Raw genomic sequence first — 20,406 nt, 5'->3', positions numbered from 1 at the left:
GGACATGGAACTTAAACAGCCTTGGTCACCTTAGTAGATTATCTATGCTGGAAACTGGATGGGGTGAGTGTGTCTCTGTTGGTTTTCTTGGATCTCTCAACGACTTTCAATACCGTAGATTCCAGTATCCTTCTGGGACACCTAGCGGGAATGGATCTGGGAGGTACTGTTTTGCGGTGGCTTTGGTCTTTTCTGGAGGACCGTTCCCAGAAGTTGTTGCTGAGGGACACCTGCTTGGCCCCACAGCCATTGTCCTGTGGGGTCCCATGGGGGTCATTACTGTCTCCCATTTTGTTTAACATCTACATTAAGCCACTGGGAGAGATTGTCTGGAGCTATGGAATTCAATGTCATATGTACTTAGATGACATACAATTCTATCACTCATTTTCACCTTCAACTAAGGAGGCTATTCAGGTCCTGAACCGGTGCTTGGCAGCTGTGACAGTCTGGATGAGGGCGAAAAAATTGAAATTGAATCCAGACAAGACAGAGGTCCTCCTGGTCAGTCATAAGGCCAAATAGTTTATAGGGTTACAGCCTGTGTTGGATGGGGTTACACTCACCCTGAAAACTCAGGTCCACGGCTTGGGAGTGATTCTGGACTCAACCTGGAACTTCAGGTTTCGACGGTGGCCAGAGAAGCTTGTGCACAACTAAAACTTGTGCGCTAGTTGCACCCATACCTTGGAAAGTCAGACTTGGCCACATCGAGAATAGATTACTCCAACGCACTCTACATGGGGTTGCCTTTGAAAACTGTTCAGAAGCTTCAAGTAGTCCAATAAGCAGCAGCCAAATCACTGGGGTGGCATACAGAGAGCACACAACTCCCCTGTTATGCCAGGTCCACTGGATGCCAATCTGCTACCGAGCCCAATTCAAAGTGCTGGCTTTAGCCTACAAAGCCCTAAATGGCTCCAGCTCAGCTTACCTGTCCGAATCTATCTCTCTGTATGAACCATCTCAAAGGTTAAGAACTTCTGGGGAGGTCCTGCTCTCAGTCCCACCTGCATCTCAAGTATGATTGGTGGGGATGAAAGACAGGGCTTTCTCAGTGGTGGTTCCTCAGCTCTGGAATTCTCTCCCCAGTGAAATTACATCAGTGCCCTTCCTGTTGTCGAAGGATTTCATGGCCGGGATCACAGGGTTTTTGTATGTTTTCCGGGCTGTATTCTCTCCTGACGTCTCTCCTGGTGCCATATCTATGGCAGGCATCCTCAGAGGTTGTGAGGTTAGTTTCTCCATACCTCACAACCTCTGAGGATGCCTGCCATAGATGTGGGTGAAACGTCAGGAGAGAATACTTCTAGAACATGGCCATACAGCCTGGAAAACATACAACAACCCAATAAATAAATAAATAAATACCAATGTGCTAATTCCATTAGTTCTATTAATAGTTCAAGGGTCAAGAGAAAGTAATGGGAGATTAAAGGAACAAAAAAGATGTGATAGTTTTGCACTACAGCTTCCCTATGTAGGATAAGACTATTAGTGCAAAAAGAAACACAAGTGTAGATACATTTCTCTGATTTGAGTGTTTAGATCCAGAGACTTGCATATATAAAAGCAAATACAATAATGTGAAATGTTTATAGCCACAAGAATGAAAGCCTTCAAAAATGGTGACTTCGAGCTTCAAACATATTGTCTAGTGGATGTTAACACTGAAGCAAGAACCAATGTTAGAAGACCCAAATCTGCATTCACAACCACTGCCTTTGGTACTAATTACTGTTCATTAATCAAATGAGGTGGAAAGCCTGTCATTAAGCTTTTGAATAACCACTTCTGAGCTATTCAGGAGTAGGATTCTTGTACCTGACAGGCAATAAAAAGAGAAATTGTAATACATGTTCCTTGCTTTATAAAATACTACTGGATGATGTCCACACAAGCTCTGGAGGTCATCCTATTTATATGTGATCACTTCTATGCACATTTTGCTGTCTGTAAAAACTGGATTTTTAAGTGCCAAATATAAAATTGCCACACTATCCTGATGATCTGGTTCCATTACTCTTCCTAAAAGGAACTCGCAGTTCATTAATTGGCTCTCACCTCACTCATTAGTTTTGAAGTGGGACATTGAAAGGAAACAATGTGTGTTACAAGAGCAAGATGTCTGCTGTCTTCTTTCCCTTTCTGAGGATCCTTTAAGAATCCAAGGAAGTCATTGAGACATGCTGTTCCTTTCTTGAAATGGCATTTGCTGCTTGTATTTGGGCCATGCTAATACCAGAAATATGATCTTGCTCTGAAAATGAAATGGTATTTTTCTTTTTCACCCGAAAGCCCCTAAGTTTTCCATGTGCTTATTTTCAATCCATAGGGCAGAATTTCAAAAAGTTACTTTTAAAGGCTGTGGCTCAGATTCTTTCCACTTAGCATGGGAATTCTGGGTGTGGTAGGAGAAACGGGTCACCTTCCCATGTTTCCTGAGCAGAAGGTAGATTCTATCTATATAAATCCAGATACAAAGTAGACGATATACATGTCGGTGCCATCAACTTGAAATGCCACACAAACATGTAACACATTTATATACTAGACAAGAAAGCAGGAGTTCAGTCTGCTTTCAATATCCCATTTTCTGTTTCTGGTGAAGAAAAGAAAGATTCAGCAACAAAGAACCCTTCATATTTAAATATGTCAATAGTATGCTTAAATGACAGCACCATCTACATATTTTGAGGTGGTGGAAGGTACACAAGCTCAAAAATGACTTTTCAATTTCTGTTTCGCCCAGCTTAAAAGTCCTTTGTGCTATCCATCCTTATCTCCATATACTATTTTGGATACTTAGACACTACTAATGAATATCAATAGGAGCCCCAGTGGCAAAGTGTGTTAAAGCACTGAGCTGCTGAACTTGCAGACTGAAAGGTCCCAGGTTCAAATCCCGGGAGCGGAGTGAGCGCCCGCTGTTAGCTCCAGCTTCTGCCAACCTAGCAGTTCGAAAACATGCCAATAGGTACCGCTCTGGCGGGAAGGTAACGGCGCTCCATGCACTCATGCCGGCCACATGACTTGGAGGTGTCTACGGACAACGCCGGCACTTCGGCTTAGAAATGGAGATGAGCATCAGCCCCCAAAGTCAGACATGACTTGACTTAACGTCAGGGGAAACCTTTACCTTTACTAATGAATATCAAAGTGTTTTTCATAGGTTTTAATACACTAATCCTGTGTATACAGGTGAATTCCTCTGATGACATATTTTCCAAAGAATCTCATTGAATCTGTGTGGTGGGGCTTCTTCCCAGTTTTGCTTCTTTCTCTCGATCAACTGTTTGTTTGTTTGTTTTTCCTGCTGACATCGGAACATTCTTCCAAAGTAGTTTTTTAAAATGTGAGTTCTTTCAACATAGTTCTTTGGTTGTAGTTCACCTATGTGTTAACTTCTTCCTGGGCAATTTGTAGTAATTTTTTTAGCCATGGCTCTCCCAAAGATTTTTCCAAATTAGTGCATGATTTGCTGAGCAGAGCCTATGTTTTGAAGAACAAATATTTGCTTCTTTCCTTTGCATAATACATAGAATTGTAAATTTAATGGTAAAATTAAAAGATGAAGAGAATGGGAATTTTCATTAAAAAGAAATCCACTTGAGGGAGGTAAATGGACCTTATCACACAAGCATATGAATTCACTATGCATCGTGACAAATCCATAGGATCCCGATGGAGGGCGTGAAGAACCCATTGCCCCACACCTCTCATCACCCAACTCACCTGTGACCCCATCCCACAAGGGGAGGTGTCTGCCACCTAGCTACCCCCGATTGTTTTAAAGGTAACATGGGAAGCCACTGTGGAAGTGTACTTCACTTCCTCACTCCTTTCACCATGGAGCCCGGCCAGAAATAGATGTGTATCGTGTAATGGGATCCATGGCGAAAGAGGCTAGGAAGTGGTGTACGATGGGCAAATCAGCCTGAATGATAAGGTCAGTAATAAGATATTGTCACTGGTGCCAGGAACTTCCAGAAAACAATCTGCAATAAGAGAAATGGTGTTTGAGGATAAATAGCTAGATGAAAGATAGATGGGAAGACAGATATATTGACAGACAAATATATAGATGATAAACCCTCTGAGAATTGCAGTAGCAAATGCCGCAGCCCTCTGTAAGAACCCGTAGTCTATCTATTTTTACCAGTTCTAACAACAAAGCAACATGTTTTTCTTTTTAAAGTTTTGTATATCTTGCAAAACTATAGGGACGAAAGTAATGAGTTAGTCTTGACAATGCATAAAATATTTCAGAGACCAGCAATAATGACAAAGTATCACACCTCATGCCAACAGGAGAAATTATGCTACCCTGTACCTGCCAATAACTGATAAAATGAGGTAACCACAAATTAAAAGCCTAATCCAGGCACATTCCATATCAGTTTTTCATGAAGGTAAATTTAATGTTCAATTTTGCATTTCCTTTTCATTCTTCCAAAATCATGCCCCCTGAAAATTATCATTTTAATTGTGTTTACTCATAGCTCATTATTTATGTGTGTGTTTTTCTCCATGTATGTTTTCATGTAATTGCAGAAGTCTCCTAATTTTCAGTTTAGTTAAAAGGTATTCAAACTGTGTGTTTGTATTCATGAGGGTATGTGATGGTGTATTCCCTTAAGCTGAAAATTATACTGCAGAATTTGGGCAACACTGCAGCCTAAGGTACAACTTTGTATTGATCCTAATATCAGTCTGGAAAATATGCTTGGCATTCATTCCTTTGAACATACAGGCCAAATAAAATTATCCATCTTTTATTTGTTATTGCATGCCTCCAAGTTGTTCCCAACTGAAGATCACTCTAATAACATGGAGGTATTTTTAGGATTGTTCAGATGTGTGTTTGCCAGTGCTTTCCTCTGAAGATGAGAATATGTGACTTGCCCAAGATCTCCCAATGGATTTTTATGAACAAGTGGCATTCAGGGCCTTTCCACACAGCCATATAACCCAGAGTATCAAGACTGAACAATATCTATTATTGTAGAGATATATATCAGATTCATTGTCTAATGGAGAAAAAGGACAAAGCACATGGTAGCTAAGATGTAAGCAAGCAGTGGGAAGAATGAGGCAAGAAGCACATGTTTTTAGAGCAGATGTGCCCAAGGCTATGCACTATACCAGTGATTCCCAACCTTTTTTTGATCAGGGACCACTTTGACCAGGGACCACTCTCCAACATTAGTACCAAAAGGGTTACAAATCAGTTTTTAGTCAACTTTAGATTAAGTTTGATTCAGAAAATTGCATTAGTGTCCGCTCCTGGAAGGTGTAGGACCCAAGAAATAGGCTCACACCGCTGGTCGCAATGGAAAACTTTATTGAATCCGCCTTGCCAAGATGACTGCAAAAGCTTTTACTGACTCTCTTCCGCTTTTCCCCTCAGTATATGGGGTTGTTGCCTCCCCCCTCCTCCTTCTCCATCCACACCTCCCTTTCCTTTGGTCCTTTCCCACGTTTGAAGACCAGACCCTGTCATAAATCAGCCTATCCTGCCAAATGGTCTCCTTCCTCTGTCCTCTTGTAGTCAGGTTGCGAAAAGACCAGCTTTGATGATGCTGTTCTTTGTTGCACCCTGACATGACTCCCCCCTTCGGACGACGACCCTGCGGGGAGAGACAAAGTTCCGACAATCTAAGAACAACAGCAGCAGAATAAGCCAGGAGAAGGAAAGAAGAAGGAGAGAGAGAGTCCAACCCCCCCCCCTTTTCGGGATCATGGTCCAGGTTTATGGGGAAACTTTGTGTGAAACTGTTTTCTCAAGTTCGGGGCTTTAACATGCTCTGCTGCTACCCATTCCGGGTGTAAGGTCTGTGAAGACCATTGGACCAAGTAGTACAGTTTCCCCCGAGACTTCTTGGAGTCCAGGATATCCTTGATTTCAAAATGGGTGTGTGCCCCCACCATAATGGGGACCGGATCTGCCCCCGGTTTACTCCATCTGTGAGTGTTTGGCGCTGGTTTCAGCAGGCTAACGTGAAACACTGGGTGCACCTTGCGCCATCTATGAGGCAATTGTAACCGTACTGTCACTGGGTTCACAACGGCCGAAATGGGAAAGGGACCAACATATCGTGGGCTCAGCTTCCGGGATGGTTGTGTGGATTTCAGGTGCTTTGTCGACAAGTACACTAACTCCCCCACTTTGTAGTCCGGTGGTGCTGTTCTCTTTCTATCTGCATATTTCTTGTAATCCACTTTGGCGGTGCGCAAGGCCTCCTGAACTGAAGGCCAAGCGGCAGCGATCTTCTCGCCCCAGTTCCCTGGCTTCTCATCAGAAGGCAACTCCTTTTGCAGTGCGGGGAATGGCGGAAAATCTCTGCCGTTCACAACTTTAAACGGAGAGACCCCAGTGGACGCGTGATCCGAATTGTTAATGCAATATTCGGCAAGTGGTAGCATCGAGGACCATTGATCTTGCTGGTACGTGCTGTAGCAACGGAGGAACTGCTGAAGGGTCTTCTGAACCCGTTCGGTGGCTCCGTCTGTTTCTGGATGGAAGGCTGTGCTCAGGGCCCTTTCAGTTCCTAAAATACCCAGGAAAGACTTCCAAACCTCGATGTGAACTGAGAGCCCCTGTCACTTATGATCCGCTTGGGACACCCGTGCAGGCGGAACACGTGTTGCAGAAACAATTTGGCCAACTCGGGTGCCGTTGGAAGTCTCTTAAGGGCCACGAAGTGAGCTTGTTTGGAGAACAGGTCAATTATAGTCCAGATTGTGTTGAAACCGTTGCTGTTGGGCAGGTCTACCACAAAGTCCATAGCTATATCCGTCCACGGTCTCGAGGGGTCTGCTACTGATTGCAACAATCCTTCCGGTCTGCCCACCTTTTGTTTTGCCATAGCGCACACTGGGCATTCCTGCAAATAACCCTTTACATCCTTGCGTATGGTTGGCCACCAGAATTGTCTATTCAACAGTTTCAGAGTTTTTGTAAACCCAAAATGACCAGCGAGCTTGGAGTCGTGTGCTTGGGCCAGCACCCTCCCCCGAAGTTCCTCCGGTACATAGTATTTGGAACCGTGAGTCCACAATCCCCCTGTTTGAGACAGTTCATCCCTATGAGACTGGAGCCAGGGGTCTGCATCTGCAGCTAGCCTCAATTCCTGGGACAGTTCGTGTGGTTGACCACTAGGTGGGGGCTTTTCCTTCGCTGTTGCCCTTGTCTGCACCATCAAACCCAGCTGTTCTTTCGTGAACACAGTTCCGACTTCCCCCAGGGCCGAATAGTTTGCATCGGGCATTCGAGATAGGGCATCTGCCATCCTGTTCTGGGTCCCCGGAAAGAACTTCAGCTTAAAATTGAAACGGTTAAAGAACTGTGCCCATCGCAGTTGTTTTGCATTCAGCCTTTGAGGGGTACGTAAAGCTTGCAGATTCTTGTGATCAGTCCATACCTCAAATTGGGCCTCGGTTCCCTCCAAGAAATGCCTCCAATGGGATAGGGCAGCCTTCACTGCGAAGGCCTCCTTCTCCCACACCCGCCAATTCCGTTCCGTTTCCGTGAACTTTCTTGATAAATAAGCACACGGTCTTAGAGCACCCTCATCATCGGCCTGCAACAGTATTGCTCCATAGGCCGCCTCTGATGCATCACAATGAACCACGAAAGGTTTGTCCCGTTGGGCATGAACTAATATGGGTTGACTTGTGAACCTCCTTTTTAATTCCTCAAACGCCTCTTGGCACTCAGGCGTCCAGTTCAGCTTCGCACCCGGCGTCTTCGTCTTACGAGTCTCCCCCACTCCCTTAGTCTTTAGTAATTCTGTCAAAGGCAGAGACAGCTTGGCAAAGTCTTTGATGAACTGTCTATAGAAATTTGCAAAGCCTAGGAATCCCTGCAGCTGTCTTCGAGTCCTTGGAGGCTCCCACGCCAATACATCCTGCACCTTGGCGGGGTCCATAGCTATGCCTTTTGTGGAAATGCGGAACCCCAAGTAGTCTAACTCCGTTTTGTGGAATTCACACTTGGAGAGTTTAGCATAAAGCTGATTCTCCTTTAATCTCCGCAAGACTTCTCGAGTCAGCCTAATGTGTTCAGACAGTGATTTACTGTACAAAAGAATGTCATCGAGATATATAATAACCCCCTTATATAGCATGTCACGAAAGGTCTCATTTATGAACTGCATGAACACCTTTGGACCTCCGCACAAGCCAAAAGGTAAAACTTTAAAATGGTACTGCCCAAGGTGACAATTAAAAGCCGTTTTCCAACAGTCTTCATCTTTGATTCGAATCCTATAAAAAGCCTCCCGCAAGTCCAGTTTGGTAAAGATGCATGCCTCGCCCAATTGCGCCAACATCTCTGACATTAGGGGAAGCGGGTATTGGTTTGTGGTGGATATTGCGTTAAGACCTCTATAATCCACGACCAATCTTAGGCCGTCTGCTTTTGGCCTGAAAAATACTGGCGCTGCCATGGGGGACTGAGATGGCTCAATGAAGCCTCTCTCTATATTTTTGTCAATAAATTCTCTGAGTGCCCTTTTCTCTGGTTCCGACATTGCATAGAGTTTTGGCTTAGGTAGTTTGGCATTGGGGTCTATTTCAATTGCACAGTCCGTCTTCCTATGAGGGGGCAACTGGTCACACTCCTTCTCACTGAACACCTCTGCGAATTCATGGTAGACTCTGGGAACGCTTTCCAATGGTACCCCCTGTGACGTGGCTGCTATCGCCCCCTCTGGCTCCAGTACCTCTATGTCTTTCGGGGTACTCTCAAAATTGCAATTTCCATCCCAGAAAGTAAATGTCTCCCTTTTCCAGTCAATCTGAGGGTTTTGCCATCTCAGCCAAGGAACGCCCAAAATGACTGGCTGATGTGCCATTGTTGAAATCACAAATTGCAATGTCTCAGCATGAGAACCCATAGTCATTCTTAAAAACCCTGTTTTTTCTGTTACTGGGACTCCGTATGCTGGGGTTCCATCCAATTGTGCGAAGACTACTGGTGTCTTTAGTGGGTTTGGCTCCACCCCCAACCTGTTTGCTAGTTCGGGAGTAATTAGGCATCTCGTGCACCCACAGTCCAACATAGCATCTGCCTCTAGCTGAATCCCTGTCTCTGGGTTCAACAGCCTCACTCTGACTCTCACAATGTCACAATTTACTCTTCTCAACTCACCCCCGTCGCCCTCTGGTGGTTCGATCTGTTTCCGGGCGTTCAAAACAGATCCCAGTCGTTTCCCGGTAACTCCAGGTCCTCCGCTTCCTCCATCTCTTCTGCCTGAAGCTGCCCTGGGGCTAAAGCCGTTTCCGTTGCCATGGCAGCTTTCCCTTTTGCTAGTTTGGAGCTCTGGTGGGGTGGCTTCTGGCTGTGAAGCCTCTCTCCTTTTGTCTCCACGCCTGTCCCTTTCGGACACTCTGCCGCTCGATGTCCCTCGCGGCCGCAAGCGAAGCAGGCCCCCCTCCCTGCTCTCCTCTCCCTGCTGGTCGACCTTCCGCGACGAGGGGAGAAGCGCCGTGTTGCTGCTGTCGGGGGTTTGATTCTGTTGCTCTCCCTTGGACGACGAGAGATTTGCTGTTGGTCCACCTCCACGCGCCCCGCTAGCAAAATCCAGTCCTCCAAGTCTCTTGGATTTCCTCTGTGTAAAGCCCACTCGAGCACCTCAGAGCATAAACCAGCCCTGAAATATTCCAGTTTGGTGGTGTCGGACCAGTCCCTGATCTTCCCCGCTGTGGCTTTAAATTCCAGGGCATATTCTGACACTGTCCTTCCTCCCTGGTATATCCTTTTGAGTTGGGCCTTCGCCCTCTCCTCTGCCAAAGGGTCTTCGAATCTCTCACGGAGGGCTCTTAGGAAATCCTCCAGACAGGCTAGCTCCCGGGCACCAGTATCATACATCTGCATTAGCCAGTCTGCAGCTGCTTCTTTCAAGTTTGCCCCCACCATGTGGATTTTTGCGCTTTCTGAAGGGAATTGGTCCCCAAAATCCTCCATGAAGTGTCTTACGTTTGTAATGAAATAAGACAGCTGTTTGGGGTCCCCGTTGAACTTCACCCGAAATTCTCCCTTCCCAGGCATTTGGCTCCTTCCCGACAGGCCCGTGGGGAAAACTGATGTGCCCTGCTGAGGCATCTCATCCACATAGTCCTGTGGACCCTCCCCGGCAAAGGGACGGGGTTCAGTGCCTCTCCCGGGCAGCCCTCTCCTCTGCTCCCGTTGCTCGACTGTCGCCCTCCAGGACTCGTTTACCTGCCGCTGCATCAGATCCATCTGTCGAGAGAAAGTTTCAAACATTTTCTCCATCGCATCTAATCTCCTCTCCATCCTTCTCATCTCCGGGGCTCCCTCTCCGTCTCGCTGCCAATCGCCTCCCATCTGGATCTTCCGTCTCACCGTCACTCCCCTGCCTGCGGGTAACTGGGTGGAGGTCAGCGGCTTCCACGACGGGTCCGAGGGGTCTGTCCCCCCTTCATTCAATGCGGGCGATGGGTTCCTTTCCTCTCTCAACTCCTCTGCACCTCGAGGGTTCGCCTGTTCTTCTTCCAGGAAGAGGAATTCCTTCATGGTTTCTCCTCCATCAGGGTTCATGCTCTCACCGGAGAGACCTTTCCTCACGGGATGAGCCGAAAAAAAGGGAGTAAAAGCTTAATGTCCGCTCCTGGAAGGTGTAGGACCCAAGAAATAGGCTCACACCGCTGGTCGCAATGGAAAACTTTATTGAATCCGCCTTGCCAAGATGACTGCAAAAGCTTTTACTGACTCTCTTCCGCTTTTCCCCTCAGTATATGGGGTTGTTGCCTCCCCCCTCCTCCTTCTCCATCCACACCTCCCTTTCCTTTGGTCCTTTCCCACGTTTGAAGACCAGACCCTGTCATAAATCAGCCTATCCTGCCAAATGGTCTCCTTCCTCTGTCCTCTTGTAGTCAGGTTGCGAAAAGACCAGCTTTGATGATGCTGTTCTTTGTTGCACCCTGACAATTAGATAGACCATATCAACTCTACTTTCTGATGCAGAACATATGCCATCCAGTAGTCGCCATCTGCTCACCCACAGAAAACCATACTTAATAATATATAGCTGATCTGGTTGATCCAATGCAATGGTCAGCTCTGTGGAAAGGAGTGGAAATAAATAAAATAAAATAAAAAAGAGGAAGGAGGTTCGCAGACCAGATTTTCATTTTAGTGGCTCACTGCTGAGCCACAGCCCACTGGTTGAGAACCACTGTACTATACCATCATATAGAAAAGATAAAAAAGGAATGGGAGAATTCCTGGAATAAACATATTGAGGCTGGTGGCAAAAGTAAATTTAGTGAGCCTGGCTGGAATTGATATTAAGCTGCAGTACTTGATTGACTCCAACTTTTCTCTATCAGCACTGCCTCTTTGGTGACATTACAGCTAAGATCTGAACCATCCTGTAAGCCTTGCCTTCAGACTATATTTCATGGTGTCCAACAGTTTTGTCCTTATGCTTATATAACTGTAGTCATCAGAGAGAGAGAGAGAGAGAGAGAGAGAGAGAGAGAGAGAGAGAGAGAGAGAGAGAGATTTTTATTGGAAAAGGGTTCTGGAGTGAGGTTGCCTCTTATTTGCTAACCCAATATTCCTTTTAGAGTCCATTAAATAAACTTGCTTTATAAGGAAAGGTGATGTGCTACATGCATATATCCAAGTTCAAGTAACAACCCCAGCATATTTTTTGCTGTCATGCAACTTGAAAGGTAGCAAGTGGTGCTTATTGTGTCAGCCATTGAGAAAATCACCTCTTTGGCAAAATTACATGGAATGATGAACACACCATAATAAACAGAAAGATGCTGTTGTATATCAGTCTTATTTTTAAGTATAAAACTTGAGCATGTCACGACCTAGCTTTCTTAGTGACTAAGCCTCATTTAGAGATCTAATGATCTGCAAAGGCTTGTAAAAACTAGCTTGGTGATACAGATAAAAGAGTCTGTTGCGACTGAACAGTAATGGGAATGGGTGTCTACAATCCCTCTTTGAAGGATATATATATATATATATATATATATATATATATATATAGCCTCCTTATAAAATCTTAAAATAGCAGTTGCCTTTCATTAAATCTATAGTGTATTAAGGTTAGAAGGATCCTTTACTGACCCCATTTCTTTGGAGAAGAAAAACACATTTAATAGGCATTGGCTGTCTATTGCCCTGAAAGTCGCAGTATCTGGCAGGACTGAAGAACTGCTGGATTTTGTAAAGGACAAGATTGATTACATGCGTCTTCTAATTCTTTCTCTATTTTTCCCCTTTCTACTGTTTTCATAGAAATAATGGGAAAGGTATTCTTGGCCACACTGTCTTGAGATGGGGATGGCCTTAAGAGCAGGCAATTTAGTATTGAATCTGATGAACTCTTTATTAACCTTGTCTGGGCTCTGCTGAATTTCTCTCTCTCTCTTGTTATTTCTTGAATGTAAGGCTTAAAGCATTTCTCAAAGCTTTAGTGCCATTGAAGCAACAATGGTACTGCAGAGCTCTGTGTCTATTGGTTTGGATAGATATTGTTCATCCAAGATGCATGTGCTAGTGTGTGGGTGCATACACTACACACACACACACATCCAAACAAATATAATAAAATGGATTATATAGACCAGCGGAAAATCCCAGGATTAGAGGAATAATATTAAGAGAAAACTCCTTTGTTTATTTGTAAGAATTGACAAGTGGATTTCTATATATTTTCTTGTCAAAAAGTGTTCAGTAAATTGATCGTGTTTAAGAGCAGAAAGATGAGTATTGTTTTTAGGTCTAATGGAGCCATGGCATCTTCAAATTCCAACAGGTTGCTGGGTAGAATTGGTAGTTATAATGTCTTTCACTCTCTAAGATTGCTACATGACATAGGATATCATATGGTGCAAGACAGGCCCTGTGTTATAGTGTTAGATTCAATGCGGAACTCATGTTTGTCAGGGAATAAGTTTTCTGCGTACTTTCATCAGGAGCAGGAATCTGCAAATTTGTCACCACATTGGCACATCAAAGAAAAAAACAAAGCAGTCTGAATATTGCTCATGCATCCTAGGTTGCCATCTCTTGTCTATTTTTAATATTATAGAAAGAGCTTGCAGGTATCTCCCTTTCATTAATATTTTCACTTGACAATTGACAACTGATTCTGTGTGTGCTGGTCAGTGGTCTCAAAATAATTCTGCTCATCTTATTCAAACCATTGATACATTCTGATGGAAAACAGATGTGGGAGCTGGCAGCAGTTTCACTGAAAATAGGAAGTATCACAGCAACATTGCAAGAGGCCATTAAACTTTTACGATTAAATGCATCATTCTCTGGAGTTGCTCTCTGTGAAGCTGAAAAGCTTGAAATCACTGATTTGTGGAAGTCCTGCTTGGTAGAGTTTAAATTTTATCTGTCTGCAGAAAAGTGGTTCCCAACTTGAGTGTTCTTTCTGTAGCTCCAACTGTAATATGGGTTATGTTATGCTCCTTTGAAGAGGCCATCAATATTCCTTTTGCTTTTTCTTTATCACATGTCCTTCTGCCAACTAGTTCATTTCTTTTTTTCAAATGCTTTTTCTCCTCTAAGTCCACTAGGCTCAGACAACATTTCTGATAAATAGCATCAGAGAATTGCTGTGTCTACATTCATACTCTTTTATGTTATAATTTTCAGTGCCTTTCAAAGCCCATATGCCGGGAACATACAATACAGTAAGGTGATACATAAACCTTTTCAAGTACCTTGTTCTCAACAGTGTCATGATGTGGTTGAATGGCAAAGCATCACTTTCTCTCTCTAGCCACTATGCCAGCTTTACAGAGCCCTTAAGACCTGAAAAAAACCTTTTGAAAAAGGATATTTGTAACTCATAGGGCACTGAAAAGGAATCCATCTATGTTACCACTGGATAGAATATTATGCAGAAGGCTGTACTGGGTAATATTTCAAAATAAGTAGGTGTATGTTTGCCATTATAAGACATTTGTGAAAACGTTTTACTCCTGTTTAAAAACTTTCATTGTCTAGGTGTAGAAAAAGATGCCCATAAACAAAATAATCTATGTGCATTAACCTTGAGAAGAATTTTGTAAAATCCATTCTTGTTCTGGTAAGATAGATCTAAGGAAATAAAATTATTGTGATTTACTGTACCTTTTGGTTAAACCTAAATAAAAGTGTGTGTTCATGTGAGTATCTAACCTTGGCATTGTGGATATAAGAGTTTAAAATATAAATTGAAAAACGTGAAGATAGCATGCAAGTAGACACTAGTCATGTGTGCAAAATACATTCCTACCGTTTATTCTGTTCTTTTCTTCAGAAGCATGAAACAGAAAGCTTCCTCCCCACACGGAAATCTGCTTGAAACGAAATTCTGCTTTCATGTTGAGCTGAAATTCCTTCTTGCCTGCATGTAGGCAGGCTTAGAGCTAGGCTGCAAGCAAGCTCCAGGCCTGCCTGCAGACCCCACCACACACACATACTCTCAGAGAGTGTGCTGGGGAAGGTTGGGTAGCTGGTGTGGCCTGCAGGCGCACTCTGGGCCTGTCTGCAAGCCCCACCACACACACACTCTTGGAGAGTGTGGCGGGGCATGTGTGGCAGCTGGCGAGGTGTTCAGCCAGGCCCAGAGCACACCTGAGGCTGAGTGTCTCTTACTCCAGAGAATAACTGCAGATGCCAGGTAGGAAGAATGCCAGGAAGGCGAGCCAGTGGATAGGGAGCCAGTGAGTGGGAAGCCCCCCCCCCCCGCATAATGGTCCAAATTTCAGGGGGGCCGCTCTGAAACAAACCCTCCCCAGCTTTGGGAGGCTCTCAAAAATGGATCGGGGTCCCAACAAAAGCCAGGACACAAAACGTGGCAAGGTTTACCCCAAAAGCACAAGACTAATAGACACTTCTAAGGTCATTATATACTGCATGCTATAGATTGTGAATAACCTATTACTTATTTTAGATATCCACATGCACATCCAGGCTTTCTCTACAGATTTGTGCAGAACCATTCACAGATGGTTTTCAAAATTAAAATAATAAATACATACTATTTATGAAAACAATGGATAAGAGTCTTTATTGCATCTTTTTAGAGTAAGCCAGTCTGGATTATAGTCCAAAATTTAAGGAGGCTATCCAAAGTGCATTTTCTGTTTGAAAGATATAATTCAATCCCTTGGGTAGTTGCTTTAAAATCTGAATTAAAGAACAAAGGAGATTGCAGAGTTAAAGCACATAGACATTTTGATTAGCAGGGAATGCGATGTCAGCTGTTGCTCATCCATAAGTGTTACCCTTAGTAACACTTACTATTCCCTATGAATTTAGCTGCAGTTCTCATACCTGGATTTCAGTAAGGCCTTCGGCAAGGTCCCCCATGACCTTCTGGCCAACAAACTAGTAAAATGTGGGCTAGACAAAACTACAGATAGGTGGATCTGTAATTGGCTAAGTGAACGAACCCAACGGATGCTCAACGATGTACCTTCTTCATCCTGGAAAGAAGTGAAAAGTGGAGTGCTGCAGGGTTCCGTCCTGGGACTGGTTCTGTTAAACATCTTTATTAATGACTTAGACGAAGAGTTAGAAGGCATGATCATCAAGTTTGCAGATGACACCAAACTGGGAGGGATAGCTAACACTCCAGAAGACAGGAGCAGCATTCAAAATGATCTTGACAGACTAGAGAGATGGGCTGAAACTAACAAAATAAGTTCAGCAGGGACAAACGCTAGATACTTCACTTAGGCAGAAAAAATGGAATGCAAAGATACAGAAAGGGGGATGATGCCTGGCTCGACAGCAGTACGTGTGAAAAAGACCTTGAAGTCCTTGTGGACAACAAGTTAAACATGAGCCAACAATGTAATGCGGCAGCTAAAAAGGCCAATAGAATTTTGGCCTGCATCAATAGGAGTATAGTGTCTAGATCCAGGGAAGTCATGTTACCCCTCTATTCTACCTTGGTCAGACCACACCTGGAATACTGTGCCCAATTCTGGGCACCACAATTGAAGGGAGATGTTGACAAGCTGGAAAGAGTCCAAAGGAGGGTGACTAAAAGGAGTCCAAAGGGGGGTGACTAAAATCAAGGGTCTGGAGAACAAGCCCTATGAGGAGCGGCATGTTTAGCCTGCAGAAGAGAAGGCTGAGAGGACTGTGGTGGAGGCTCCTTCTTTGGAAGCTTTTAAGCAGAGGCTGGATGGCCATCTGTCAGGGGTGCTTTGAATGCGATTTCCTGCTTCTTGGCAGGGGGTTGGACTGGATGGCCCATGAGGTCTCTTCCAACTCTATTATTCTATTATTCTAAGATGGAAGGGAAATAGGTTTTCCCAGCAACTGTATTTTGTTGCAAAGTAATCCAATGACCTCATCACACGGGGCTTTTCCTCTGTCCTAGGAAACTGCCAAGATGCAGCCTGGACTGAACCTGATGTAGGGCTACTTCTGTTGGGGCGCCATCCTGGCTTGGCAGCATGTTCAGAGGCTGCCTTGAGAACATGGAGAAGAGAAGCTGGGGACAGCATGGTACAAAGCCTGGGGCAGACAGGAAATGCCATATGATGTAAGGGGGCAATGTAGGGAGCTGCCTGATGTTTCCCTCCGCTACCTCACAGATTCTCCCGCTGTCCCCTGGCTTATGGACCTCTGTCTGATGGGAAACTCACCAACACCATGACAGAGGTAAGAGTGAAGGAGCAAACAGGCTTCTCTCTGGGGATAATTCTATGGGGACTGCACTTGAACCCCAGAACTTACCTTTATGATGCCACTGACTAGAGGAAAGGCAAATAAAAGATGGAGAAGATACCATGATGCTTATAACAGGCCATTCTAGTACTTGGAAGAGTTACTCTTTTGGATTATATGCCAACTGGCAGACTTTGTGAGTTGTAATAATCATTCCTACCTAACACAACCTCTGAGAGTTGCTTGCAAAACTTGAAGGGTGTGTGTATCACCACTGAACCATGGTTCCATTTGTGTTATCCCAACTTTAAGGAAAGGAAAGCATTACTCGGTTCAAGCATTTCTCAAATATCTCCCCCCTCACCAAACAACTGATCCATCATATAGTAATTTAAAATGGACCTGACTCTGAATAGATGACAAAGAATGGCTCATAATGCAATTGCATTTCACTGAGTCTTAAACTGACATGCTACCCTGGGCAGGTTAAAATATGTTGCTGTTTGACTTCCATTCCATCCCTACAAACTTTGCTTTAAATCACTGCCAAGAACAGTGATGTTGAAAGGCAAACTGGACCCCAAGGATTATATCTTCAAAGGCAATAAATAGCATTTAAATACTTATATATCACAACAGGCTCATGAAATGATGTGTTCAAGGTTCAACTATAAATACCTATATTTCTGAGCAATTCCCAGTAAAGCATATGGAAAGAAATATAATTAGTACAGAAGCAGAGGGTGCTAGACCAGAATTAATTAGCAAACCCAATTAGCCTGTCAGGTGTTGCTGAAGTGGTATCTGGTTTGATAATGAACTGAATTGTGGTGCATAAACTAGAACTCAATCCAGACAAAAAGGGAGAACTGCTGATAAATGTCTCATTTTTCTGTAGCGATAATAATGAATCTGTGCTGAGTGGGCTACAAACCCTGAAGAGGTTCCTATATTCAGCTTTTTCACAAGAGGCACAAATTGCATACCCAATGTCTAGATAAGCCAAACAAAACATACTCACCTCGAACCCACTGCAAGCAGTCCACATAATGTACTGTTGGTTCTACAGCAGAAGTGCTGCTTTCAGCCTTTAATTCAGCACAAGAAGAACCATAGGGTACTCTGAAGCTTCTAGGGAATTCAGAAGTGACTCTGGCATTTTTGATGTGTGGGTGGCTGGATCGGACTTGATCCAGGTCAACTCAATATCCACATTTCAGAAAGAACCACCACTGTCTCACTGGCCAGAAAAGTTATCTGGCAGAGCACTGCTAGTGACTTCATTTCTGGCGAGATCAAAACAGGGTGCCCAGCCATGTGATCACCAGAGTCAAAGTCACCAATAAGGATTTGCCACAGAGCTGCTTTTACTTGATGAGGCGTGATGGGAGCAGCCATCACTAACAGAAGACGCCACTTGTGCCAATGTGCTGAGTGCCTAGCCAAACATCTAGATTGCAAAATGGCTTTGGGGTGCTCTATGGTATATGTGGGGCAGTGCCAGAGCAGAGTACTTCTGAGTATTTTGCCAGTGATAGACTCAGTCAATGTTTTTGTTAGATGATGGTGACATGCAGTCTCTTCTGTACACAGCTGTACACAGAAGGTTCAGTAAGTTCATTTTCAGTTTTAAGACTACCCACAAGCTGCACTATGCTTAGGGGAAAATGTCAAATGCACAAGTGGCTGGACATTCATGTCTGGTTTCACTGTTTTGAAATGAGAGGGATTGTGGGATCAACATGAAACCTTAACTCCTGGAAATCTGTTGAGAGATATTTTTAATTCACAAAAGGAGATACAGTAACATACTTGTAGCTCTCTAAAACAGAGTTTTCCAAACATTTCATGTTGGTGACACACTTTTGAGCATGCATCATTTTGTGACACAGTAATTCAATTTTGCTAGCAAACTGGAGGTTAAACCAACCCTTTATAAGAAATAGAAATACATATATAAACTGTAATAACAAAATATATAGGGACACAACATATATCATGAAAACCTTTCATTTATATTTTTAAATATATATAATTTATTGCTTATTTCACATAGACTCGGAATTTTCTCATTATGTTGGGGTCACACACCTACACACTACAGCCAACCTATGAACATGTTGTGACACACAATTTGGAAGGCACTGTTCTGAAGCTTACTACATGCCTTCCAACTGTTGCTATGTGGGAAGGACAACCCCAGTTAATCTTCTTTTGTTCCACTTCTTCAGATGTTTTAAAATGTCCCAGTTCCTTTCTTCTCCTCCTCCCACTTTCCCCCTTTGCCCTTAGCTTACCTCAACTGGAGGGAAATGAATGAAAACTACAAACATACTTTGCATTCAGTCAATTCGATGGGAGGACAGGAGGGATAAAGTCTTGCCATTTCCCGTAGCCTTAGACAAAAGCAAGCTACTACAGCTTCTTCTAGATCATGTGCTCTTCTCCATTTATATTTTTGCCATCTTGACCACACTCTGATATTGCTTGTCACATGTGTTTGTCTTTTCATCTGTAAAACATTAGGGGCACACTACTACTATATATTTGGGAGGGGGGCTGCATCTGACAACTGTTCAAAACTTTCAGCTGCAAAATGCTTGCCTAAAAGACTTTTCTCAGGGACCAAGTGGTGGAAATAGGTAATCAAGACTTAAAATAACTTCACTGAGCACTCTTCTCTTTTGAATAATATTCTAAAGAACTGTATTTTCCAAACTGGGATGTAGCTCTACAAAGCTATTTTGGGGTCCTAAGGGATCCACAAAATCCACAGCCTGGATGGTTGATTTGATTTTGCCAAAGTGGTAAATTTGTTGTTTATTCGTTCAGTCGCTTCCAACTCCTGTTGACCCCATGGATCAGCCCACGCTAGAACTCCCTGTCAGTCATTACAACCCCCAGCTCCTTCAAGGTTGAGCCAGTCACTTCAAGGATACCATCAATCCATCTTGCCCTTGGTCGGCCCCTCTTCCTTTTAGCTACCATTTTCCCCAGCATCATTATCTTCTTCAAGCTTTCCTGTCTTCTCACTATGTGGCCAAAGTACTTCATCTTTGCCTCCATAGGTTACTTTGGGGAATACCACTGCTTTAGTGATGTCCCTACTCTTCATTATTTTTTCAAGATTCCCCCCAAGAAGTAAACGTCTTCTGATTTCCTGGCTGCAATCTGTGTCAATAGTGCTTCTTATATCCTTTTTTTTTTTTTTTTGGGGGGGGGGGGGGGAGTGGCATTCTAATTGCTATCTCAGCACATTTTCATATGCTCTTAAGGAATTCCTTTTTGAAACTAGAAGCTGCAAGATGGAACAGTATATAACTGCTAATATGTTTTGACAGACAATGATGAGGTAGGTTGTTAGGAGGAATGAGAAAATTCTATATGTTCCTTCATTTTTCATCAAGCTCTTTCTTACCATAACTTATAAACTAATAATTCTCTAGAATCTGATGTTGCAATGCTGCATGCTGATGTCCTACTTCCTTAGGTAATAGGGGTCCCTTGGCAGTTTTGTAGGAGACAGTTGGTGTTCTGGCTATGACGTGCCTTTGTTAGAGATGGTCATTTAGTCTCTACCTTGCTGTCATTTTACTCCATAGCAAATGTTGTCACTATTGTGCCATGAAAAATCCTTTCCCCCATTTATTAATCTTATCCTGGTGTGAATCCAGGTCAAAACTAACCTGTTTCATTATGTATGCATTTTAAAATTCTTTCAAATTTTGCCATCAGCC

At 43.6% G+C, this 20,406-nt stretch overlaps 2 protein-coding genes across 2 annotated transcripts in view; one reads left to right on the top strand and one right to left on the bottom strand.

The window, feature by feature from the left end:
- tnni3k (TNNI3 interacting kinase) overlaps positions 1 to 20,406 on the top strand; it is a 243,372-nt gene that overhangs the window by 108,783 nt on the left and 114,183 nt on the right. The window lies entirely within an intron of this gene.
- On the bottom strand, positions 9,087 to 10,441 carry LOC134298355 (uncharacterized). The gene is made up of 2 exons (XM_062978153.1): positions 10,370 to 10,441; positions 9,087 to 10,246 (listed from the first exon to the last, which is right to left on the bottom strand). Exon 2 carries the CDS (start codon positions 10,244 to 10,246, stop codon positions 9,194 to 9,196), a length of 1,053 nt encoding a protein of 350 aa, XP_062834223.1. The 5' UTR covers positions 10,370 to 10,441; the 3' UTR covers positions 9,087 to 9,193.

Source organism: Anolis carolinensis, chromosome 4, assembly GCF_035594765.1.
Source record: "Anolis carolinensis isolate JA03-04 chromosome 4, rAnoCar3.1.pri, whole genome shotgun sequence".
In the NCBI taxonomy this organism is placed as follows: Eukaryota; Metazoa; Chordata; class Lepidosauria; order Squamata; family Dactyloidae; genus Anolis; species Anolis carolinensis.
The sequence above is the reverse complement of the archived record's forward strand: the minus strand, read 5'-3'. Positions and strand labels throughout refer to the sequence as shown.